This window comes from Hippoglossus hippoglossus, chromosome 12 (genome assembly GCF_009819705.1).
Source record: "Hippoglossus hippoglossus isolate fHipHip1 chromosome 12, fHipHip1.pri, whole genome shotgun sequence".
In the NCBI taxonomy this organism is placed as follows: Eukaryota; Metazoa; Chordata; class Actinopteri; order Pleuronectiformes; family Pleuronectidae; genus Hippoglossus; species Hippoglossus hippoglossus.
In genome coordinates, this window is record NC_047162.1 from 9,194,135 (window position 1) to 9,220,773 (window position 26,639).

The 26,639-nt window shown below is 40.5% G+C and overlaps 3 protein-coding genes across 5 annotated transcripts; 2 read left to right on the top strand and 1 right to left on the bottom strand.

Moving 5' to 3' along the window:
- Window positions 1–88: 88 nt before the first annotated feature.
- On the top strand, window positions 89–3,883 carry LOC117772199. The gene is made up of 8 exons (XM_034603174.1): window positions 89–394; window positions 842–862; window positions 1,242–1,309; window positions 1,433–1,501; window positions 1,639–1,795; window positions 1,971–2,078; window positions 3,443–3,569; window positions 3,600–3,883. The coding sequence occupies exons 1-8, from the start codon at window positions 89–91 to the stop codon at window positions 3,641–3,643; spliced, it is 900 nt and encodes a 299-aa protein (XP_034459065.1). The 3' UTR covers window positions 3,644–3,883.
- LOC117771218 (alpha-synuclein-like) lies at window positions 1,303–26,639 on the bottom strand. 3 transcript variants are annotated; one of them, XR_004615550.1, is made up of 7 exons: window positions 26,310–26,639; window positions 25,842–25,964; window positions 25,243–25,272; window positions 23,103–23,245; window positions 18,980–19,051; window positions 18,059–18,199; window positions 1,303–1,361 (listed from the first exon to the last, which is right to left on the bottom strand). XR_004615550.1 is itself a non-coding variant. In XM_034601315.1 (6 exons), exons 2-6 carry the CDS (start codon window positions 25,960–25,962, stop codon window positions 18,182–18,184), a joined length of 384 nt encoding a protein of 127 aa, XP_034457206.1. In that variant the 5' UTR covers window positions 25,963–25,964; window positions 26,310–26,639; the 3' UTR covers window positions 17,479–18,181. The 3 variants fall into 3 exon arrangements, 1 of the variants encoding a protein (XP_034457206.1); XR_004615549.1 differs by having other exon boundaries at window positions 1,321–1,361; window positions 17,989–18,199; XM_034601315.1 differs by lacking the exon at window positions 1,303–1,361 and having other exon boundaries at window positions 17,479–18,199.
- Window positions 5,018–14,394, top strand: nop14 (NOP14 nucleolar protein homolog (yeast)). The gene is made up of 19 exons (XM_034601314.1): window positions 5,018–5,182; window positions 6,271–6,453; window positions 7,056–7,190; window positions 7,426–7,567; window positions 7,988–8,133; window positions 8,271–8,408; window positions 8,510–8,632; window positions 8,737–8,868; window positions 9,002–9,347; window positions 9,566–9,696; window positions 9,786–9,871; window positions 9,974–10,109; window positions 10,606–10,707; window positions 11,089–11,242; window positions 11,339–11,498; window positions 13,139–13,286; window positions 13,502–13,620; window positions 13,712–13,867; window positions 13,960–14,394. Exons 2-19 carry the CDS (start codon window positions 6,271–6,273, stop codon window positions 14,054–14,056), a joined length of 2,634 nt encoding a protein of 877 aa, XP_034457205.1. The 5' UTR covers window positions 5,018–5,182; the 3' UTR covers window positions 14,057–14,394.

Here is a 26,639-nt window from a genome sequence, read left to right on the forward strand (position 1 = left end):
GTGAAGCTCAGCGAGAAACGCACGGAGAAACGTCTGGACAGAAAATCTAACTTTCTTCACTTAAATCTCAAAGACGCAGCTGATGATAATGGATTTTAACGCTCATGTCTACGGGTTTGTGGAGAATACGGAGATGTACGATGAGCTGGAGGCGACCTGGGCGATTGTAAGGGCGATCTGTGGAGAGATGAGTGACCCGTCACCTCCTCAGGCCGTCCCGGTTGAAGACTGGCTTTACTCCCTGGACGAGACCCCTGCTGAATACACCCCCCTGGTGGCTACAAGCCTCACCTCGGAGCAGCTGCTGGAGGATCTACGCGCTGACCTGGTCGCTCCACTGATTTACCCGCAGCAGAGCTTCCTGCAGCCGAGCCCCATGCACTGCCAGACACAGGTAAGGTCCTAACTGCAGGTTAGAGATAGATTCACAGGAACTGGATCAATACCTGTGTCAGAAATAGACTTTCTGCCAAATCTGTTAAAAGAGCATATTACTCTAGGTTTAGCTTCTCTTAGAGATGTTTACTTTTGAAGAACCCTCCTGTGACCCCCCCCCCCCCCAACATCCTATAACATGCACGAAGACGTCGTTATTTCATTAAATTGTAGTAAGAAGCTTCCATCAGGGTCAGTTTTAAAGTTTAAAAGTTCATTTAAGACATTTAGTTCAATGTAAATTGAAAAAAAGTAAAGACTAATATGCTAGCGGGCTAATATTCTAACGGGCGAATATGCTAATCGGCTAATATGCTAGCGGGCTAATGTGATAATATTCTAGCGGGCTAAAATGCTAGCGGGCGACTATGCTAATGTATAATATGTTAGCGGGGTAATACACTAGTGGGCTTTACACAATTTCAAGGTGAAAACCTATTTATGTTTCAAATATTGTTTAAAGGCTGAGTATCTTTAAGTTTATAAACTTGAATTCTTTCTATGTGTCATATGTGAAGTTAAGTTTGTACTTGCTATGCAATGCTCGTGTTGTACCTGAGTAATTATGTGTTTTTGTATATGTTTTACTTACTTTTCTTACCACATGCTTGTCTGCAAATAAATGCCAGTGACCAAAAGGAACGCCTTGTGTTCATGTTTTAACTGAGGGGAGTCACATTGACAATGTTAAGATGAAGTGACTATACAAAGGTCTGGTATAAATATGTGCATGTTGTGTTTTTGACTGATGACACAGAGGATGCAGTTTGTCTGACCTCCTGTTTTTTGTGTTTTCACGTCTCCAGTTTGACAATCAGCCAACAGTGACTCAAACTAAACACCTGGAGGTGAAGCTGAGACCTATTGGAGTATTGTAAGTACACACACACACACACACACACACACACACACACACACACACACACCTACGAGCCTCTGTTTTTATCTTCAAACCCACTTTTTTCTGTCATCTAATGTGTCTGGTGTGTTTCTGTAGATATGGAAAGGTGATTTACGGGGCTCCAGGAGACAAAGTTCCTCCTCCAGTGAACGTCTGCATTCCACAGTAAGTCTGGTTCCCTCTCGTCTTACATTTCATATATTTATATTGACTTGTGCACCAAGGTCCCAGTTAACATGTTAGTTTCTTTCCTCACAGTGGTAATTCATGCTCTCTGTCTGTTTTGTTCTGTTTCCCCACAGAAAGAGAAAGCGTGTGATCGAGGAGGATGACGACACGCAGTACGTCAAGAAGCCGCCCAACGCCTTCATGCTGTACAGGAAGGAGCAGAGGCCGAAGGTTTTGGCCGAACTCAGAAACTCTGACTCTGCGGCCGTCAACACCATCATTGGACAGATGGTAAGTGTCTGAGACTCTGTGTCACTCAAACTTCACCTCACCGAGCAGCGTCTAAGACAACACTTCTTAAACCTCTGGATCTGTTCAAATTGTGTTTGTCCACTTGTCAGCCTGCAGTTACGTGTAGTTGTGTGTTGCTGTGTGCACTGTTAACTGACATGTTGTGTGTCCACAGTGGAAGGCGCTCTCTAAAAAGCAGCAGGAGAAGTATTGTGAAGAATATAGGAGGCTGAAGCGGATCCACAACCAGCTGTACCCTGACTGGTCAACAAGGGACAATTATGTAAGTTCACTGCTCCCATACAACTCATACATGTTCACGTTGTTACTCTACATCAGGGGTATTCAACTAAAATTTAAAGAGGTCCAGTTAGAGAACATTTCTTGAAGCAAAGGTCCGGAAGATCATAATGTCTAACTATTTAGTGTGATATATATTTAAGTAGCCTAGTAGTTGTATCAACATCTGCATGTACTAAATACCTGACTGTCAAATCAAATGAATTCAGTACGATTCAAAAACTTTTGGACAATATTTATTGTCACGTAACAAAGAACTGAACATATATGTATGATTGCAGATATGTATAATGTTCTCTCATTAACTAAATAAAAGTAGGGCTGCATTTCAAAATAAGAGAAAATAAATAAAATGTGAAAATTGTGCATGTTCAAATAAAGGGCTTAACTTCAGAAAAATAAAATAAAGGGAGCAAAAGCTTGAATTTCCCTTTTTCTGTTTCACATCTTGACTCAAAAGTCTCAACCAATTTTACAGATAATAAATCTCAACACAGCTTAACAATTGAACAGTTTTAGAATCACTTTCTTCCCCTCTTATATCCCACTCCCCCACTTTGTTCGTCTGTTTCTCTCCCTTTCTCCGTCTCACTCCTGTTTCTCAACTTTCTCCGTCTCACTCCTCTGTTTCTCTCCCTTTCTCCGTCTCACTCCTGTTTCTCCACTTTCTCCGGCACAGTCGTCTGTTTCTCTCCCTTTCTCCATCTCACTCCTCTGTTTCTGTCCCTTTCTCCGTCTCACTCCTGTTTCTCTCCCTTTCTCCGTCTCACTCCTCTGTTTCTCTCCCTTTCTCCGTCTCACTCCTCTGTTTCTCTCCCTTTCTCCGTCTCACTCCTGTTTCTCAACTTTCTCCGTCTCACTCCTCTGTTTCTCAACTTTCTCCGTCTCACTCCTCTGTATCTCTCCCTTTGTTTTCTCTACCTGTATCTCTATCTGTCTTTTTCTTTCTACCGTCTTTTCGTGTGTAACTTGCCTCTAACTCTCTCATCTGTCTGCACTGTAGAGTCGCAATGTTTACCGCCTGGAATGCACAGACTTGATTGGCTGAGTGGTATCACGTGGGATGGCTTAACTCGCATGCAATTGGTCTTTGCGTTTCCTCATCCGCTAAACCACTACCGTAAAGACTACAAAAGCTGCGCCGGTTACAAATAGAAGCGCCCCGTCAGGTTTTAAATCATAACCTTCTGTTTTGGCTGTAGGTCCGGGTCCGTACGGGACGGCTTCTGGGTCCTGACCCGGACCGCGGTCCGCCTGTTAGTGACCCCTGCTCTACATGATGCAACACTGAGGTTTTATCAGCTGACGTCAGATAGAATGTTTAAAGTATTTATTTTTTGTTTACAGGGAAAAAAGAGGAAGAGGAGCCCGAGGAAAGCTTCAGCTAAGACTGTCAATGGGGTCTCTCCAGGAAGTGGCCGTCCTCCCCGCTTTGCTCCTTCATGGAGAAATCCACGGAACAAGTCATACGGAGCAGTTTGAGCCTCCTCCCCTCACAGCACATCTGCAGCTGTGCTCCTCTCCACTGACTCTTGCTCTTTGTTTTGATTTTACTCCACTTTTATACAATTTACCTTGTGACTGTCAATGAATCTCAGTCACTCTTGGTGTTTTTTAAAGTTGTTTATATTTTACAATTAATTTTTTTATAATGTTTACCTCTAAGATTGTACATATCATGGTTTTTATCTATATTGGTGTTGTTCTACTTATTATTATTGTAAAGCACTTTGGCTCCACTCATGTTGTTTTTAATATCTGCACGTATAAATAATAAAATTAAATGATTCCTCTAATCACGTCCTGGTCTGAGTTTTGATCTAAAGCTATTGTAACAAGTTCGATTTTAAATACTTGATAGCATTCAGTTTAGTTTTACACAATCATGTATGAGTCTTTGTGAGAGTTACTCTCATGCGGAGTCCTCAAAGTTTGGTTTTATATCAGAGCTTTATTCCTTAAAATCATCCTATGGCTGAGACAATCCCAGTTCCATTGTAACTCCATGGACTGAGGTCATTTTCAGATATCAGATAGATTTAAAGCATTGCAGTACAAGTACTGATTAAGTCCCTCTGACTGACACATTATTATTATAAATAATAGGAATAAGAAGTAGAGATATAAAAGAAATATATAGAAATATAGAAAAATATGAATGGAATTTAACTAATATACATTGTAAAGAAATATATTATGTGACAATATGTACAGTGAATGGATTGCACATGAACCATTTATATTGCACAGACAGATGAATATGGCCCAGTGAATATTGCACAATTGAGAAAACTACAGACATTAGATGATTACTACTGAGTCAACAGCATGTGACTGCTTTTTTTATCCATATACAAAAATAACAACAATAATATTGATGATTAAATAATAAAAATGTCCTCATTTCACCCCAACACAGAGACACTATACAATGTAGCTAATAAAAAACAACTTTTTTTCTAATGTTATTTATGGTACAAGTCAAAAATCCGTTCTCATTTATTTGTGCTCTCCCTCATTTACTCATCTATTTTGACTCTTGCTGCTGTGCTATTGCAAATTTTCCCATTGTGGGACTAATAAGAAATTATCTTATCTTGTTTTTTTACTACTGAGTCATCAGGGTGTATGATAAGCATGGTACTATCAAATAAACACAAATATTTACACAAATACATATTGTACAAAGAATATACAAAATTAATAATAATAATGATGATTAAATAATAATAATCTCAGTCCAACACACAAAAACTATACAATGTAGCTAAAAAACACTTATCCCATTTATGGTACAAGTTAAATATCAGTTCTCATTTATTTGTGCTCTCCCTCATTTTCTGAGTAATAATGGAGGGTGACCGCTAGAGGCGCTGCAGGCTACGTCACACCGGAAGTCGCTGTTGACTGCTCTTTTTGGTTTTCAACTTTGACCTCAGGCGGTGCACGCTGGAAATGTAACTCAGAGACCCAACGTGGATGGTGAAAGATATAAAATCTAGTGAATGAGTTACATTCAGACAGAGCCTCAGTGTCTCATGTTTTAGTTCTGGATTGAATAAGTGGACCCCTGAACGCCGCTAGAAGGTAAACACAGCCTGAGAGCTAATGTTAGCTTGTTTACACTCTGTTGTCTGTGTGGTGAAGGGAGTTAGCTGGACGGTAGCTCCACTTCTTCACATCTGTCTTCTACTTTATATATATGTTTGGTTCTCTACCTTTGATAATTACATTAGTCACATATTTTAAACAATGCTAACTTAGCTAATGTTAGCTTGTTTACACACTGTTCGGAGAAGGTAGTTAGCTGTGAAGTAGCTCATGTGTCATTACATTTGGTACTTTGTTTGATAATTACAGTATTTGTCCGTTCATAAAATGCTAACTTGGCTAATATTAGCCAGGATTGTTGATATTTAGAGCTCATTTGATTCATATGCTGTTTTAAATAAGAGGTTTAAATTATAAACTGACTTATTTAACCAGTGTCTGTAATAAATATATCCTTATAATGCCAAAGGGAAATGATAGTGTCACAGGAGAGAGGTAACAAACAACACAGTTAAAGAATGAACTATATACAGTCACTAAATATTCATATACAACTGGATTAGTGACTAAAAATTAAGTCATAATTCTGCTGTAGTATTTGCTTAAAATACAGTGATAGTAATAAACCTTTATACATGGTACAAAGCAAATCAGGTGGATATTCTAATAAAGTTGTACAGTAATATGAAGGACTGTTTATCTATGTTAAGGAGAATTGACTGTATATTGAACACCATAGCAATGTACTAATAAGCGATGGAGACACTTTGGCTTCTCCTTTTGGGAGCAGTCATCCATCGTTTTATTCAGTCTATGTGCATTACAGAGAGATTTGTTTCTGTTATTTATTCTCTCATCTTTAATTGAAATTGAGTGATCAAAGTAACATCTGTCTGTATAAGGCAAGCTGAACATTATTAACTTCCACGGACTGTTGTATTAGACCGTATAAGTTTGATCTATATGTTTTCATTCATCTGCCAACTGAGTGTACATACTAGAATCATTATATACAAGCATGATTCCCGACACAGATCAGTCCTTGCATAATAACAAATTATACATTGTACAGTGACACTCTTATGATAGTGATGTTGGCTCATCAGTCCGTTGCTCTGCCACAGATGGGGAAGGTACCTAAGAAGAGGAGCCTTGCTGACAAGGTTCGAAAGACCAAGACCTCCATTGAGATCAAAAACAACCCGTTTGAAGTGAAAATTAACAGGAAGAAATTTGAAGTTCTGGGGAGAAAAACCAAGCATGATGTGGGTCTGCCTGGTGTGTCTCGATCCAAAGCCAATACTAAGGTAAGAGAAAATGTCATACTTGGTACTTACCAACCTTGAGGCAAATCTGGGCAATATGGCAGAGTAAAGAAAAGAAAATGGGCCCATGAATAAGATAAAAAAGATTATACAGTCTGATGAAATGAGAAAAACTAAAACAAGAGATTAGCTCTTCTACTGTTGCACTATATCTGGCAGCCATGGGTCTCAGCTCACCACTTACTTAACACTATCTGTGCTGTGAAGCCTCATGCTCACAGAATCATGCTGTGAGAGAGATTTTTTGCAGCTTTGTAAGGACAGAGAGAACCATGAGCAACGTTCAAGTGAGGACACAGGAAGAATCTGCACACACGACTAAATATTTCCTCTATAATTCATCTTGTGATTTTAGGACTACGTATGTACCGTATGTAAATATGAGATGTGTTGAGAGGTCTTGATTGATTTGACAGATTTGACAGCAGCCTTAACGTAACTCTTGTTACACTCAAAGGAAATATAACTGTAACTGATAAATAATCAATGTTTTTGCATCATGTTGGATCTCTGTGAGTGTGGGTTTGTGTGACATCTGGGTTGTACCGGAATCACAAGCAGTGTTGTTAATGTTTGATCTGCAGAGGAAAGAGACCCTCCTGAAGGAATACAAACTGAAGAACAAGTCCAGCAAATTCATTGACAAACGACTTGGAGAGTATGACAACAAGATTGCACCAGAAGACAAAATCCTGCAGAGGTTTGCGATGGAAAGACAGGTCAGTGGTGTGATGATGCATAACAGACATCAAGTCCTGACATGAACGCAGAATTTATAATCACTGTCTGATGCTCTGTTTATCCTGCTTCACTCAAACTTCAGTAAAAATTATGAAATAAGAGCAAACATATGGGAATGTTTAAATCTGAGACATTAGGTTGTTAATTTTGATCTGTCACTAAAATCTCTGATCAGTTCTCAGCTTGTATTATAAACTTTGCATTGTCTCTCAGCGTGTCCATGACAAGAAGGATATGTACAACCTGAACGAGGAAGAAGAGTTGACTCATTATGGTCAGTCACTGGCTGAAATGGAGAAATTCAATGACATGGTGAATAGCGATGATGAAACAGAAGAGAAAGGACTTCTGTCAGGTGAGAATTGTTCAAATCTAAATGCCACATTAATGTTTTTGCATGCAGATGTTTAATTTGATGGATGTGTATTGATGTGGCCACTTCAGATTGTTTCTTTCATTTGTAAAACACTGTTTTCATGTCTTTGGGATTTATCAGCTTATCATGGTTTAAAGATATCAATGTTTTTACCTAAATCAACTCACATTTACGGGAGCAGGGTAACTTTGTAGTCCTTTTGTGAGTGATCACAAGAAAATAAAGAAAAGTAACGTGGAATTCACAAATTTACCAACTTTATATAATCAAAACACAATTTTTCGCAAACCAGTGGCTTTTTGCTTGGGTGTACAACTATTCCAAATATTGAGCAGGATTTTACAAGTCATATTGTAGATCTGTTGCATTATAGTGACAGTATTTCTGTTCCTCATCTAGCTGAGCTGACAGCGGCTCACTTCGGAGGAGGGGGTCTCCTTCGAAAGAAAACATCAGGGGAGCAGCATGAAGAGGAGGGAGGCCATAGGGCCAAATCCAGGCAGGAACTCATTGAAGATCTCATCCAAAAGTCCAAGCAGGAGAAGGTGAGCTGGTCACTTACTCCCGTTGATGGAGACTTTTTTGTCTCTTGGATTTGGATCCTCACTGACCGTGATTGTAGTGATGTTGTGGAGGAAATGGTGGTTTGGTCCAGGTGATTAACTTTTGGGTTCTTTCTCAGCGGGAGCGGCAGGTGCAGCGAGAGGAGGCGCAGGAGCTCACAGAGAAGCTGGATCTGGACTGGAAGAACATCCATGCGCTGATGGTGAAAAATACCCCCAAAGCAGAACAAGCTGACAGACCGGAGGAGATGCCCAAGGTAGGGACACACCAATCAATTAGCGGAATGTTGCTGTGTTTTCATCACTGGCAGAGCCTGATATGTCCTTGTTCTCCTCCTGCTTCCTCTGTGGGTTCCAGCTGGACCCGTACGACATGATGGTCAGAGAGCTCGGCTTCGAGATGAAGGCTATGCCCTCAGAGAAGCTGAAAACTCCAGAGGAGATCGCCAGGGAGGGGAGGGACAAGCTGCAGAAACTAGAGGTACGTTGACAGAGAATCTTTATCTTCTTGTCATGATTGCATAAAACATAAGTTGTTTTAATTCTGTGTGTGATACTAGAGTTCTTTTGCTCTGCTTCCTTCAGGCTGACCGTCTGAGGAGGATGATGGGAGAAGAAGCTGGGGACAGTATGCAGAGTCGGAGCCACTTGTCTGCTGATGACCTCAACGACGGCTTCATCCTGGATAAAGACGACAAGAAGACCCTGGCTTATCAGGTACGAGACAACACAACAACACAACATGTGGGGTTTGTGTGTTAGTTTTTCACTGGAATACTTTTTTCGCTTTTTTAAATGATTTTTACTTGAATACAGAGTGTTTCATTTCATTGATCTTTTGTATTCCTAGGATGGAAAATGGAACATTGGAGAGCAGTCTGGGGAAGATGAGGAGGGAGATGAAGAAGAGGGAGAGAGCGCTGAGGTGGATGAATCAGAGGAAGAGGAGCAAGAGGATGATGGCAATGAAGGTGAAGATGAAGACGAGGAGGGAGAGGGAGAGGTGGAGGTGGAGGACGGCAGCAGCGAAGAAGAAGATGGCCACTCGGACCTGGACTCTGAGCAAGAAAGCGAGGATGAGGGGAGAGAACAGGATGATGAAGAGACCAGTGCCGAACCGAAGAAGAGTCTGAGCGAAGAGGAGATGAAGGGCCAGCAGGAGGCAGCTAAAGCAGAGCTGCCATACACATTTACCGGTAAATACACACATAAGTAGATTTAAAAAAAGAAAGAAGATGGTTTCTTTTCCAGGTACATTTCTTAACAGGTCTTTTGTAATGGAGTTACTTCAGAGTTTTTAATCTGAAATAAAGACTGCGTAGCGAGATAAATACCATCAATGAAGCGGAGATTATTTTTCATTTTCTCACCATTCTCCCTCAACAAAGCATTGTATGTGTATGTTTTCCTTCAGCTCCAGAGAGCTACAGTGATCTGAAAGATTTGCTCCATGGCCACACCCCTGACAACCAGCGCCTCATTGTGGCCAGGACTCAGAAGTGCAACCACCCAAGCTTGGCTGTAGGCAACAAGCTCAAGCTGCAGGTACAACATGAAAGGAGCTTCATTTATGCAGATGATTGTGGTACTTTCACTGTCGTATGACTTAAACTTGTGATCTGTGTTTGTCTCAGAAACTGGTCGGCTTTCTGCTGGAGCACATCGGAGAACTGGCGTCTCTGAGTCCACCTGAACTCACCACCGTAGATAAACTCATACCGTGAGTCCACAAAATGTCTTTTCTTTCTCACATCTGAAAAGAAATGTTAAATTCAACTGTTTCTTCACCTCTTTCCTTGTTGTTTTCTTTTATTCTCTGCAGAGAGTTGTACGGTCTGTGTCAGATTTTCCCGGACGCTGCCTGTAAGGCGATGCAGAGAGTCCTCGGAGATGCTGCTCACAGCATGGAGGAGGTGCTTGAGGTCAAAGGGCATGTTACCTTCCCAGCCCTAGACATGGTATGGATAGTTACTTTGAATAAAATGAACTGTATAAATGATCAAGTGAATTGAGATTTCTTAAGTATTTTAATTAGATTTTGATCAATTATAGGGGTTTGAGTTAAGTATTTGTTTTTTTCTGTTTCTCAAATATGAGAATCATCATGAATTTTCTATAACTCCTGATAGTGAACAAAATATTTCTGGGGTTTAGACTTTCTAACGCATTCACTGCTTTTTATTAATATAATTATAAATAGTTCTATGTCTGCTCCCTTATCACAAAGATACTGAGCGTTACTGTCTGATGTTCGATTCTAGCAGTTTTTCTTTTTGAGATTATCCACTGTAAATGGGTTAGGGTTATTTTTTTTTTTTAGAGAGATGTTGGTACAGTTGCATCATAGTTGTCGAGGTGACCGTTCTCCCTCACCCCAATGGAAATTCCACCCCTTGCTTTCTGTATATCACATGAAAGGTATCTGTTGCTTATTCTTTTCCTATGTGTCTGAAGCTGATCTACCTGAAGGTGACGGCCCTGCTGTTCCCTACCTCGGACTTCAGGCACCCAGTAACGACTCCAGCTCTGCTTTACATTAGCCAGGCTCTCACCAAGGTATACAGCACCTTCAGTGTGATTGTTATTGTCTGTGTTGTTAGAGAGGATTTTGTTCTGTGATTGTTCAGGCCTATTTGTGTGATTGTTATTTCTTATGGGATTTCACCATGTCTCCTTCTGTTAGAGTCCAGCCCTCATCCTATTATTATTATCCTATCCTACATTCTATTTTGTTTTGTTTTCATATATACGCCTCAGATGTTTAGTATTAATTATTAATTTTAGAATTTCCCGAATTCCCAGAGCCGCAGCTGAAACAAAACATTGTTTTCATGATAGTGAATTTAATCATAACACAACCTTCTGTGGGCGAGTGGCTGTTTGGTTTTCAGTATTTCACTTTGCCATCATCACACCTCTGTGTGTTTCTGTCCTCAGTGTCCAGTCAGATCGTTACAGGACGTGACATCAGGTTTGGTGCTGTGCTGTCTGGCAGTGGAGTACGTCTCTTTCTCAAAGCGCTTCCTCCCCGAGCTCATCAACTTCCTGGCTGGAACACTTCACCTGGCAGTGCAGGACAAGACCTCTCTAGGTAGATGCACATTTCCACATGTATGTGTCATGTATGCTTCGATGCCAGCATGAAACAACATAAAACAGCGCTGACAGACTCTAGCTTGTGTTGCAGGTTACACAATGGTTCCGCCTTTTAGACCATTGGGGAAGAACAGCGATCTGCTGGTGTTGTCAGACTCTGAGTCCTGCAAGAACTGGAGCAAGAAGAGCCTGCCGCTGTCCGCCACCCAACACCTGGAGCTCACAACTGACCAGGACAGAGACCAACACAGGTCGGAGTGTGGGCATGAAACATCTGCAGTGATAAAATCTTTAATTAATATATTATATCTTGTTTGTTTGATCCAGGAAAAATGTAAGCCAAGAAATAGTCCCACACATTCCCCCCTGTTTAACCACAATATTGAAACGGTTCATTTATCCTCCATAAATATGACACGTATGTTAACTAATGCTTGGTAGAATACGTTTCACACTTCCTAGTTTTACCCGGCATTGGAGCTCAGCAATGAATTAATGTTCACAGAAACTTTCTCCTGAAAAGACACAACATATTTTGTTGCAGGCTGCTCTAGTTTCAGATTAGCTTCATCTGATTTTTTAAACACATTTTTGTCCCTCATCTCCTCATCTAACCCTCCAGACAAAAGGTTTATGATCTTTTAACCAGACTTGTCAGAACTACTACTACCAGTTCACTGATCCAAAGTGATTCCTAAGTTTGAAGTCTGTATCTATATATACAGCTGACCTCAGAAACATCAGATCTCAGATCCATCTATGTAAAAAAAATTAATAATAGGGAATAAGATGAGTAAACACTTGCCTGAAAACAATTATAGGCACAGTAGGAAGAGATGAGGTGTGAGAAAATCATTTGTCTTCGCGGATCCTCTCGTGTTCAGTGACCATGAAGAACGAAACGGCGAGACAAGTAGGAAGAGAAGAAGTCAGATTTATTAATTTACACAACTAAGAAAATACAAGATCATTTATTTTTCTATAAAAAAATAAATGCAGACCTGAAGCACACTAATACACACGCCTCTCCTATACCCTGTACCTGTACAGATTGTGTGGCTCGGAGCCGATAACGTATCACTTGTGTGGTTGTGATGTGTCGCAAGCCCAGTTTCACACAGCAGCTGCTGTGTGGGCACGAAGCTCAGCTTCCAAACGGGCTGCAGAAGAGCATGGCTCTGCACAGCTTGGGAAAATGTACATTTTATTTGTTCATTTACTCACCGACTATTAATACCATAACATACCATAAAACAAAAAAAAAAAATGCTAGAAAATGTCTTTATTTTCATTTATTTGATATTTTTCTCAATATAAATGAATAAATTAGGAGTCACAAAGATTAAACTAACAACATTTAAATGTTTATATACCTTATATCTGCTAAAAGATTTAGAATTATTAAAAATGTCTGTCTCTGATCATCGACTAAAAGCCCCCTAAATTATCTAATGTCTTTATTTGAAAGCAGCACTTATTACACAGTATTTTAATTCATACGTTTTCAGACTGGGTTTTACTGTATCTGTTTAGTAACAGATATTTACTGTAATTGATTTATTGTTCAGTAAATAATCTTGAAGTGGTCTGATCCAGTCCAGTCTCCTCCGCACTGTCTCATACACAGCGCTGCATGTGCCTCCTGCTCCTCACACCTGGTGCCCAGTCATTTTCTAATTCTGTGCGTTCCTTCAGGCCGCACGCTGACACACACACACACACACCAACAGCAGGGGTGTGTGAAGAGTGTAGTAGCTGTGGTTAATTACCGCCCGGGTGATGCAGCAGGGAACAGAGTGCTGTGCTGTCTAAATGTGTAAAGATGAGTACATGTATTTGGAGTCATGCAGTAACAGTGAGCAGCAGTTCATGTTTGTGCGTCTCTCCACAGGTTGATGTGTTTGTCAACCTGCCTGGACTTGGTGAAGCGCTGCTGCCTCCTCTACAAAGACCTGGCGTCATTTCCTAACATCTTCCAGCCAATCCGAACGCTGCTTTCCAAACACCTCTCAACCCAAACGTTACCAGAGCCTCTACAGGTTGGTGTCAAAGTTTCTCTCTCACTCTCTTTCAGTTTCTAAGTTTCGCTCATTGCATGCGGAATCCTCCGATACCTCTGCTCCGGCGACGGTGGCCGGAGGTATTATATTTTGGGAACATCAGCATTTTCGTGAACATGATATCTCAAGAATGCCTTAAAGGAATTTATTTAAATTAAATTTGATGTTTGTAATATTTGTTGTTTTTGTTGCAGGAGCTCCACAGTATGATCCTGCAGGCCGTCAGCAGTGCCCCTGTGACCAACAGTCGACTGGTGTTTGACAAGAAGAAACCGATTCCTCTGAAGCTGCTCACGCCCAAGATTGTTGAAGTGTAAGCAGGAATGAAGCAAGGATTAAACACACAAATGTTCTGGTAGTGCATCTGATTTACACATCTCACTTGCATTTGAAAAATTTGTCAGGCTGGACTATGGAAAGAAACGTGGTGGCACCAAAGAGGAGCGAGAGAAGGAGCGACTGATACACAAATACAAGAAGGAGTTTAAAGGAGCTTTGAGGGAGATCAGGAAGGACTCGCGTTTCCTGGCCAAAGAGAAGCTCAACGAAGTCATGACCAGGTGCGGATAAAACTGAAACCTCCATGTGAAAGTGAAAAACAAATGTTTCTTGTGAAAGCCTCTTAACCTTTTTCGACATTGTTTAATTCCAGAGACGCAGAGAGGAAGAGGAAGGTGAGGGAACTCTTTGGCAGCTTGGCCACTCAGGAGGGAGAGTGGAAGGCCCTGAAGAGGAGGAAGAAGAAGTGAAGTGTAGAATTTCAGTCTCCACCTTCAGTTCCTGTTCATATGGACGCCTCCTGTTCATAATAACCTGTGTGCAAGGTTTGAATTTCAGGAACTCTGAACTGTTTAGATCCATTTTTTTTATCATAAGGACAAATTCACCTGATTATCACACACATTTTATACTGTTTGAGAAATCCGGATTGCTCACAGAGTTGCCAAATATTCTGAAGAAGACATGTCCTCTGACGTTGGATGTTGTTGGAAGTATCACTCAACAAAGCCGCAGTTATTTTGTTTCTATTCTCTTTATTTGCACGAGAATCCATCGCTAGAATTTGCTACACCGGAAAAATAAAACCTTATCTTTAATGGTGTCTTATGTTTGGTATCAGTAAACAAGGTGTTCCCTTCAAGCTGAGTAAGGCTAGGCACTCTAAGCCAGATTAAATTTGATCTGTAAAGCCAAATTTCACAAATCAAAATCATTGCGCATCCTAGGGCAACAACAACAATCTGCACAAGGTGCGACATCCTCTGTCCTTCACCCTCAACCAGTGAAGAAAAACTAAGAAACACCTTCTAACAGGGGGGAAACCTGGGAGTCGCAAGTGAGGGATCCCTCTCCCAGAGGAATACAAATATATGTACTGTAACTGTCCAATACCGTGGTGGAGGAGGAATCACTAATGCAAACCTCATCACTTGTGTACATCAGGAACATTTAAGTTCAAATCCTCATTTGTCCTTCTTACATGTTCAATATGTGAAACTGGTAGTTCTGTTACACAAAAACGTTTTTGTTCAGTGCGTGTCCTCACAGAGAGAAGAGAGTTTTCCTACTTTAAATGAGAATACACACACACACACACACACACACACACACACACACACACACGAACGATTGCAGGAATGTGTAAAATTAAAGTTGCTCTGAACAGAGAATACCAGGAGCAGTGTTTTGTATTTAAAGTCGTTTATGACTCAAACGATCTTTACCTGTTCATCTTCCGGATGATGCCAGTGAGAAACACGTGATCACACCTGCTGTTCACCTGACGCAAAGAATTCAAACAGGAAGCAGTCACTCAAAGGTTGACTGGTTCCCACTAGTCACACCTATAGTCTGACTTGTCTGACAGGAAGAGCTGGTTAAAGTTTGGTTGGTCTGGTTTTCAGTGGTGAACGATCTGTGCGACTTACTCAGGATGAAACATAAACCTACAAAAGATATCAGTCCTCTAAACAGATCCCAAAAATGAATAATCCCCGTAAACCTCACCATGATAAAGAAAGTGAAAAAATCCTAGATATGCTTCTTTTGAATCTTTTTTGATGAATTTTTTTATGATTTATTGTTTTTTTTCTTCACCCATGTCCAATCCTACGACTACGTTTTGTGGAAATCCATTTTGTAGTTTTGTAGCTGAAAAATCAACCAACAAACCAACACATGGACAGAAAATAAACCGTCTTGTTGGAGGTAAAACAAACCAACTCTGGGACGTCAGTAAACAACATACCACAGAGATGCTGTGCATGGGACTAAAAGAAAAGGCAGACGTTTCTCAAGAAGACACATTTAGTGGTTGTGGTGTTAATGGAGCAGAACTGTCTCCTGGAGGAAAAGAATCAGAGCCGCCTGCGAGGATGGACCTTGGTAACAACATGTCTGCCTCTGTCTTTCTTGTTCCACACTGTAGAGCCTGCAGCTGGGTGCAGCGCTCAGCCAAGGCCAACATGCTTTATTATAATATAACACTGGTTGGTTTAGTGGCTACAGACAGGATTATTATTCCCCTTTACAACAAATACTAAAAACATTTCCTCTTAACATTGTAACATAATGAACTCCTGAAAACAGCAGCTTGTGATTGGTTCACAAACACTTCTGTTGTGTCCCAGATGATTGTTTCACAACTGACACACACACACAGACACACACGTTATTGCTGCTGTTGTCAGGGGATTGACTGGCGGTTCTGTTGTTCCACCGGCTCATGAGATAATAACCAGGAGGATCAGATGACTGAGTTCAGGCGTCACTGTGTTTACATCAACTTCATTTACTCGTGTTGATTCTAGGGGGAGTTGCTCGCCGTGTTTGACACAGTGTATGAAAATTAAAACACATTAACACATGCTCCTTCCGTGACATCAATAACCTCTTTTAATTATCATGAAATCATAGTGAAGATTCTCTATACATACCAAAGAGAATGAAGAGGTTTGAATGTCCTGTGTAAAGAGGATTGAATGTGTTGAAAAGGTTTGAAAATTACTTGAAGCATTATGTGCATTTTGTAACTCATTAACCCTCTGAAGTCTGAAATAACACCAGTGTGGTTACACAGAAATGTACATACATTGATATCTTGATGAAATTCTTACCGCTCTCAGATTATTGGTGCTTAGTTTGTGTTGATTATTAACATAAGTAGCACTTTTTTAGAAATCAATTCTTTTAGAAATATAGAAAGTTGTCATGGCAACTACTCTGAAAAGATTATGTAAATGTTGCTTTGTATATTTATATACGGTGAGTTATGTCATGGTGCAGATTAACAGACTTTAAGGAAACCACAATCACACACCACCCTGAAAAAGACAAATTAAACCGAATGGGTTTCTAAGATGCTAAATAATGAAGTTATTGTCTCCAGTTATAGAATTGTCAAAGTAAATGTTTCCATGTCTTTGCGGACACATACCAATCAAACAAACAAACCACCAGGGGTGAAAATATAATTTCCTTGGCAGAGACAAAAGTGCTGCAAACTGTAAAACACAAGAAATATTCAAAACACAATAATTAGGGGGAAATGCAACAAACACTCAAACACAGACGATGGTTACAACACAATCATTAAGGGAAACAGGAAGTGGCTGCACGTACACAACACTAATCCACATATACATCACTGTACGTATATGTTTCACAGTTTGAAGCATTTTTGAAAAAGGAGCGATGTTTCTGTTTGTGCTTTTGCTTAACCGCTGGTTTGTCCTCAGGGGCCACCGTACTTTAAACCAATAATTATGGCTCTTTAGAGATAAATCATCTCATCTATCTTTTTCTGGCTTTTTGCCACATGTGATTTTGCTTCTTGAAAGAATTCACAGGCTTCTTCTCCTCACTCGACTCAGCAGAAACATGTCATTATATTTTAATGTGTAAGAGTTTACAACATGGCTGAGTGGCATGGGGTATGAGGGATGAAAACAGTTTCCATTGCCTCAGGGCGACTTTAGTCCTATTTGCTATTTCCATGCGAGTTAATGTTTTTGTTGTTGCTATTATTATGTGATAAAACTTAATCCATGATCATTTGTTTTACCTCATTCCATTAACATCCTTTGGTCGATAAATACACGTTTGTCGTCATTGCTCCTCAAAGCGATGGATTAAAAACATGTTAACACACATGATACATGACAAAAACAACCACTTTCCACGTATTTTATTCCACATTTAAAACCCAAATAAAGCGATCATCACAGCGATGAAGCGGAACAATAGTTTACATGCTCTTGGTTTTCAAAAGTCCATTCAGTATGAGATATACTTGTTATAGCAGCAATAAACTAAAAGATACGAATGCACAAATAGCTCAGCACTTTAAAGTCCACCGCAAAAAACAGTGACAGGCAAAAATAGAGGATATCATTATGCTTTCATCTCAACCACATCACTGCAAGTCATTGATTCATATAGAGACACTTAGGTGCTTGAAGTGGTACGTCGTGGTATATTTCCATGTTTGAGTTATTGACCACACAGTTGACGGAAAACACACACACACACACACACAATCACACGCACACACACAGACACACACACACACACACACACTGACCAGGTGGCCTTCTCAGTGGGAGGGATTCACTGTTAATGACAGCTGGTCACAGACGACACCCACTCGAGCTCCGTCTCAGGACTGATGTGCAAAAGGCACACACACACAACATCTCACTTTCTCTACAACACTTACACATTTACTGCTGTACAGACATACGTTACAAAACACACACACACACAGACATTGGGCACAGACTCCATAAAGGACCAAAACGAGGCACGACGGGACTTGGCAGAGCGACATGGAATGTATCGATTATCGATCTTTGATTGTGAAGCTCTCAGTCAGTTTAGTCATCAGAGTCCTCCTGAGAGAGAAGAGGGACAAGAGGTGGGCTGTGAGTTCACCGTCCTGTGATGGGAGCAGTTTAACCTTGAATCAAACATCTCCAGACAGCGTAATGATAGAAACCTCAGAAACTGTATCAACCAAATAATGTCAAAACAACCTTTAAGATGTTATTGCTTATATATTTTTTAAACGTTTAAACAGTTTGAAGTAATTTAAATATGAATGTTCCTCTATTCCCCTTAATCCTTAACCTTTGTACAGTTGTTCAGTTTAAGGCTAAACCAGAACAAAACCAGGGTCTTCAGGTATGAGTATGGAACCTTTTATGCTTTATTGTGTTGAAAAATACATTTTCCTACTTTTAATCCTGTATCCCTTTGTGCATTTATGTATTGTTACTATGCACAAAAAATAGTTTTTTTACACCATAATGCCTCTCTTAATTATTTATTAATAATTATTTATTATCTATTTATTGTTGATGATTACATTTTAATGAATTTATCTTAAAAATTATTCAGTCTGACGGGAATTGAAGTAACATCACAAAACTGCACTTCACCGTGAGCTAGTGTTTAACATTTAACATTTAGCTGCAAAAACCCTTGCTTGAATTCGTCCACCCCCCCCAAAAAAAACCACAGCTAATAATCATTTGATGTGAAAATATGTGACAATACAGAAGCTAAAGGGGATTTAAGGTGGTCTGATAAATAACCAACTGAATGTTGCATAAACTATTTGACAATCGGCTCAGTCTATCAACTGTTCCTGCAGCTTGAGATCACCATCTCACCTCTGTAGCGTCAGCAGGGTCGGTATCCACCGGTGACTCTGCCATGTTCTGTGCTGCTGAGGCCTCATCACTCTGGAAAAAGACAAAAAGTGTGCACAGTATCTGTAACGTGGGACTGGTTTGGATGCTTTCTTTTGTCATACTTGAGAGAAAACGTTCAGAAGAGCGTGCAGAAGGACAACATATGTCGGAGCGACAGAAGAAGACGTAATCTAAACAATGCACAGGATCCCCCCCCAGCTCTTGCACTCGTTTTCATTGCAGTCATTATGATTATTGGTCATATTGAGTGAGTGGGCTGCTGTGGAAGAAACGAGGCGCTAATGAAGGGCGGTGGCGAGGCGACGTCTCCCGTGTCTAGCACAAAGGATGCCTTGATTACACCGTGCCATTGAAATGACCTTCCTTAATGGCGAGCGGTCACAGAGCGCTGACGTGTGCATGCGGCGGCCGACATAACCTGAAACCAGTTGTTGCACCTTTTCCTCCTGCTGTCGCATTCGCCGCCTCCATCTGTTCTCTCAGCAGAGCCAGTGAGACGCCAATAAATGACGCCATTTCTATTTACCGTGGTCCGATTAAACTTTGGCCAGAAGTTTAAGATTTGTTCGGCCATTTTTAAAGACAAATCCAACATAAAGATCTGTGTAAACCACAATCTCTTCAAAGCAAAATCAAATAGAGCCTCTTCCTGTGTTGTTTGAGAGCAACTTTCAAGCAGGAATCACCTCCTGGGGACGTGAGTTACAGCGGCCTCTTTTATTGCATGTCTCTGAAAAGACCTGGGCAATAAGACGTGTTTGTATGAGGCCACTTTGTGTTTTCCTTCTACCTTTCTGGCCTTTGTGTCTGCGGGTGTGAGTCACCAGCAGCTGATGAATTAGTGAAACAACCAGATGAGGGGATTAATCAAGGCTCAGCGTCTGACCATCCACCGTTTATGTGTGTGCGTCAGACGTGGGAGACGATCTTTGATGGGCTCTCTCTCAACCTGGCATCAATTTTTCAAACCAAATCAATATTAATGACGTTTAATGACCGAGCCGCCCGGAGACGGCGGTTAAATGAGGTCAATCCGCCGCTGTCTGCACGTCAATCTCGCGCTGGGAATGCCAGGATTTTCATTCCTCAATCAGTCAGCCCATCATCCTCCCTTCAGTCAGTCAGCTGTGTGTCTGTTTGTCCATCTGTTTGTTGTGTTTGCCAGTTTGGCTTGTCAGGATTCCTCACGATGAGGCTGATCACATCCACAGGTGGAGCTCTCTCTCTGTTTAATCTCTCAGGGGGACTACGATTAGTTGTCGAGAAAAACACAACAAAGAGAGTCGATGTTTGTGGAAAATATCATTTCTTTGGTGTCTTAGGGTACTTTTCCCTGATCTCAGCCAATTAAAACAGAGCTGTGTGTGTGTGTGTGTGTGTGTGTGTGTGTGTGTGTGTGTGTGTGTGTGTGTGTGTGTGTGTGTGTGTGTGTGCGCTGCTGCTGCAGCTGGTTGATGTCTAAATTTGCTGTTATGGATTCCCCCGTGTTTCACCTCTAATTAAGGGACGGGAGATTGAGCACCACAACAAACATTAGACAACGAGGTTCACGCTGCCGAAAGGAAATGTTTGATTGACTTATCTCCTGCGACTCACAGGGACGATACGAGAGGCGACGGTGATTCCAGAAATCAAATTACACTTTATTAATCCGGATGTATCGCAGTGTGGTTCGACAAAAGAAAAACAGGGATTGCTGCGTTTTTGTCTTGTTTGACTGATGAAGAGTTCACGTAGTTAATAATGTAAATGCAATTGTAGCATTTTCAGGTGAGGATCTTTCTGCCAGTTGTAAATAAAGGCGCCCCACAAGGTTTTCTTGTAAGCATGAATGCATTTCCTTCCTCATAAAGCATTGGGCAGATTATTGTGAGTATTTTAAAACTTGTATTACTGCCACCAAAAAAGTATGAACAGTGTGTATCACCTCATCTGTGCCCCCAAGTAGGCTCATGAGATACAAACAAAGTAGACCTACTTGTAAAATAATTGCTCCACAATGCTAAAACTGTGGGAACTTCGACTCTTTTATTTTATTTAAATTTTTTTAATTTTGTTGAAGCCTCTTGGATGAGAGGTGAAACATCCTCAAGAAACACAAGCAAGTCCTGTTATCTATGTACACTTGTATAACTCCTAATGATATTATGACCTGGATGGCCGAGAATAATCACAGATAAGTTGAACTAGTAGTTTTAAAAATGTACCCTTACCCATTGCAAACTTTGTGAATTCATGTTCAAAAAACACTTTTATATGAGGTTTCACATTTGGTTTTTCATGTGAATTAATTACATGTTCAATATTATTGCACATGTGATGTTAAACGTTAGTTGTGCCTAGTGTTTTAATGTGAAAACCCACTCCACACGTTATTTAATATGTACAATACTATTTGTGGTTTAGTTGAAAACATTTATGTTATTGTGATTTTAAAGATACAATATTAAATATAATGATTCCCTACATTTTATCAGGTAACTAATCTGTAATCTAGATTTTCTTTTAAATTGTGGACTGTAACTGTATAAGCCCCAAATTTCCAGAAAAGTAAGAAACTGAAGATCCTGACCGTGAATAGACCCTGATGGGAATAGAAACGTGTGTGTGTGTGTGTGTGTGTGTGTGTGTGTGTGTGTGTGTGTGTGTGTGTGTGTGTGTGTGTGTGTGTGTGTGTGTGTGTGTGTGTGTGTGTGTGTGTGTGTGTGTGTGTGTGTTGCATCGGTAAATTGTTTGCGATGGTGAAATGCGTTCCTTTCCACCTTTGGACAAACAAAGGCGAGACTGACTGATGAACAATGCAGGAAAAGCTAACAATATATAATGGCTTTCATTTCAGAGAAGAAAGACACACATCAGAAACGAGAAGTGATGACAAATGACTCAAGGTCAGGAGGCCATTTTGATACAGTGAAGAGTTACAGCCGGCAGCCAGCGGCATGAAATGGATTGATGCGCTGTGCTGTAAACTGCCCTTTGTAAAGATGCCTTTGAATGTGTGCATGTTGTGAGTCAATCTGAAATTTGAATTCTTGACACTTTATGGGAAGAAACTAATATTAAGCATAATGATACGGCAGCCTTTGTGTATACGCCTACACATATCTCTATTTCTAAATCTGAACAAAATATTTTTATGAACATATATTTGTGGGAAAAGTCATCGAGCCTTTGGGTTGTCATTACCATGGCAACAGTTGAGGGTTGGCGTTGTCAGTTGATGCTACTGAATAGAACACGTCATAGACTTTATATAAAGATGGACAACGCCTCTCCACTTCCTCCCATCGTACAAAAGTGAAGCTAGAACATCCCAGATATGGGTGCCGCCATTTTGCACATTTGATGTCACTTGGAGTGCAGTAGTGATGGTGGTGTGGCGCCGCGGTATTGAGGTCCCGCCCATACACACGCTCAACCAATTACGAGTCAAGCTCAGCCGTCAATCATGACATTTCACCCCGTTCTTATATCATAAACAACTAATCAAAACCAAACACACCAGAAAAATTAACACTTAACACTAAAAAACATCAGCATAAAAATAACTACTTAAAATCTGCCTGACATCTCCTTTGACTTTTTAGTTTGTTCTGTGTCCCATCTGCTAATATGGAGGAGACAGGGTTCATGACCTCCTGGCTCCAATTTTGGTGAGCATTAGCAGAATGGCTGATATTAGACCATAACATTTTATTTAGCTTCTTCTTTAGGAACTATAAGCTTTTTGTTTGTATTTCACGAGGTATAACTGCTACTTGAATGCAGCATGACCTTGTGATTTAGATTACACAAAGTAATAACGTTCATTATGAAGTAGGCCGACACGATATTAGCAAAGGGTAACAATAACAAGCTGCCAAACCTGCCAGTTAAGAACTATTATTAATGTCTGCCCACAAAAAATATTGCACCAATCAAAACTGTTATTGTCAACAGGAGAACACTAGGGGGTGCTATCACAATAGGACAATTTCCTAATTGACACAAAAAATGTCAATTCAAGTAAAAACAAACATGTATTTAAGCTTCTGACAAAAATGTATAATATTTGACTTTGAATCAAAGGTATCTTTCTTACCTGTTTGGCCGGGTCCTTCTTGACCAATCCTGTGGCAGCGACAATGTTGCCTGCTCCCTCCACAGTTTTCTGAGCCACAGCCGTAACCCCGGTAACCATCGCTCCACCCACCTGAGACACCCCAGACACAGTTTTACCTGCGACTGAATGAACAACAGAAGAAAAGAGGGAAGGTAATTCAGAGTCTCAATACCCGTGAGGACTAGCAGGTTTCCACGGTGAAGAAAATGTAATTTGAGTGGTGCTGCCCTTTAGTGACTTGTTTCAGGTTGTCAGCGATTTTATTTTTAACAGGAAATACAAATGACTATTTACTACTCTGTGTTTCTTTTACACTCGTCTTCATACAGGGTTTCAAATTATGATGGTTAAAGTAAAAAATAAAATTGGAGATCGTCATGAGTCAACACTGTAATCATCTGTATTTCTTCTTTTTTAATACCCTCACTTGAAAATAGATCTGAAATATCAAAACACAATAAAGAGCTTTTAACTGTTTGTTGTTGTTTTGCCTGTTTGAGTCGATAAACAGGTTCGTCAGCTCTAATGTCATCGAGTTACCTGGGAAACCCCAGTAACAGCCTGGAGGTGTTTTACTTTCAGAACTCTCCTACAGTTTCACCCCACCTTTAATTATCTTATGAACAATGCCCAGTGTGCTTTTGCATTTCAGGTTTTACATTTGTCTACTGTGAATTTTTAGCTGTCAACTTTCTCATGTTGTGTTAATAAGATTCTTGAATTCAATCAACATTCACATTCATAGCATTCCTCTGATTCTTTTACAAGCACTTTATCACATTCTGCTTCTGCTAAAAACTACTGTGCTGTGATGTCTTGTGATGGTGTCTTCTCCAACAGTGATTACTAACCTCCAGGTCGGCCCAAAATAATCCTGGATAAAATATAAGTGTCCTCATGACTGGTAGATAATATTTGTACAATAATCTTCCCCATCTGTGTGATGTAATTATAGCAAAATTCTCATAGTGTTAGGAGTTGTAACAATCAGTTAGAGAAATATTGATCTTACAGCTGCTACGCTTGATGATGTATGTGAATGTGGATCATGCGTTTTTTCTGCATTTCTTCTCACATGTTGTCTTCCCAGACAATTCTTAACATTTGCTATTTGTTTTATAAAAGAATAATTTGTTTATAAGAATAATAATTTATTTATTGTTCATGTGTTGTTATCATTTTTCTTGAATACAACTGGCGCACAATTATTTCCCCCAAAATACGATAATTTCAAGCCTCTGATACAATATTTCAACATTTGTCATCTGGAAATATTGGTAGATATATACAACTGATGATATGGGGGACATGATAAGACATTACTTTATTTTCTTTTACCCTAAATGGTTGGTAAGAAATGCTCAACATAGGTAATTGAGTCCATCAGTGTTACACATAATAATTTATGTCCTGAAAGCAGCGACAGATCAAGGATCTAACGTGGGCCAATTCGTCCCACTGAGAGAAAAGATGATATCTGTTCTCCATTATTCTGAGGTTTTAATAAGACATCCTGTGTTTGTCTCATAACTCCAGTTTCCAAAACATTGACTGCACTTGCAGTGATGAATAGGATACCAGGATACAGCACTGTCCCTGGATGCCTACAGCAGGCGGTGTCCCTTGGTTTCTCTGCTTGTTATGTGTGAAGAATGGCGAGCCCTGCCTGGCCCACGGGGGATTAGACCGCTCGTGTTGAGTTGGGCGGTGAAATATGACACTTACTCACCTGCAGCGTTACGATATACAACTCTCTTACTGCACACCAGAGGACCCAGTGACGTTAAACCATGGATTATACTCTTTTTGCCTTTATTACTGTCAAAGTATTTCTTGGATGGTAACAAGATGAGCTTGTACATGTAAATACATGTTAGTTTTTACCTCCCTCGAGCTGGTTATGTTTTCCTCTGTGTTTATTTGTTTGTTCATTTGATAGTTAGCAGGATGACGCAAAAACAAAAAATCTGGATCTGGTGAATTTAAATTAGTTTTCATTAGGGGATTGTTGGTCCTTGGCGGAGGTACAGTATGCACTCTATAGAGTGTCCCTCTAGTTCTCAATGGAACCAATGTTACAGATTCACTTAGGTGTGCATTAATGTGTGTATGCTGATACCTGTTGTGACGCCATCCTTTGTTTTGGTACCTGAAAGAAAATGTAGACGAAGCTCATTAGTCCAAAATATGAATAGGCTTCCAAAAGACAACAGTAACAGCTGAAAACACCAAGATACATTCAGACTCAAACTCAATAGGTCATGATAATAATCACAGTATGGATGGATGGATAGATAGTTGGATTGATAGTTGGATAGATGGAGAGATGGACAGATGGATGTATAGGTGGACGGATGGATAAATACATATGTGGATAGATAGATGGATACAGTGAATGGATGATGGATGGATAGATGCATTGGTGGATAGATGGACAGATAGATGGGTGGACAGATGGATGTATAGGTGGATAGATCGATGGATAAATACAGTGGATGGATGATGGGTGGATATGTGGTCATGCAGATAGATAGATAGATAGATAGATAGATAGATAGATAGATAGATAGATAGATAGATAGATAGATAGATAGATTTATATTACATCATATTACATTATATTATGTTATATTACATTATATTATTACAACATCTTTAAATCTTTCTGTCTAATCTTCAAATAAAAATGAAAATCACAAATAAACATCCAGCACCCACCGACGAACATGACCCCGTCTTTCGTCTTCTCTGCCGCTCCGGACACTCCCTGCTTGGTCTTCTCCGCCGCCAGCGCGACCCCGTCCCTGGCTTTGGAGATACCCTTCATGAACGCGTCCATGGCTGCTCGAGACACACACACGCACACGCACACACACACGCACGGTCACACGGAGGCACTGAGTAGAAATAGAAAACGCGCTCACGGTGTTAAAAACGATGGCAGAAATAAAGCATGGCACCGCCCTGACATGTTTGTAAGAACCCTGCTCTGATCATCCACCTGTAGGAACTGTGCGTACAGCCCGCAGCCAATGAATGGATTTACTATTATATCCAGGTTATAAAAAGAAGCGCACCTATCACGACGAGGGAAATAAAACCCGGCAGCCGCTGATCCTGTGGAACGAAGAGATGTAAAAATGAGGAAACGATGAGAAATGGAAGGAACAAGAACGAACCACGCACCTGTTTGCTTCAACTTCCTCTGAGCCCGCAGACCGAGAGTGCGCCGGGATGACAGCGGAGATTCTCACCCTGAGGAGCTGCACAACCGGTTTATTGTCACCAAACTACTACAGAGGGTGTGTGTGTGTGTGATGTCCTCTAAACACACACAGAGGGAGACAGAGGGAGACACACACACACAGAGAGAGACACAGACACACAGACAGAAAGACGCTCCACAGGTTTGACAGACGCCTCCCACGCCTCTGTGATGGAGAAGGAGCGATGATACTCCGTGATGCTGCTGATGCGAGAGAAGAAGAAGAGATGCTCTGCTGTCTCTCTCTGTGT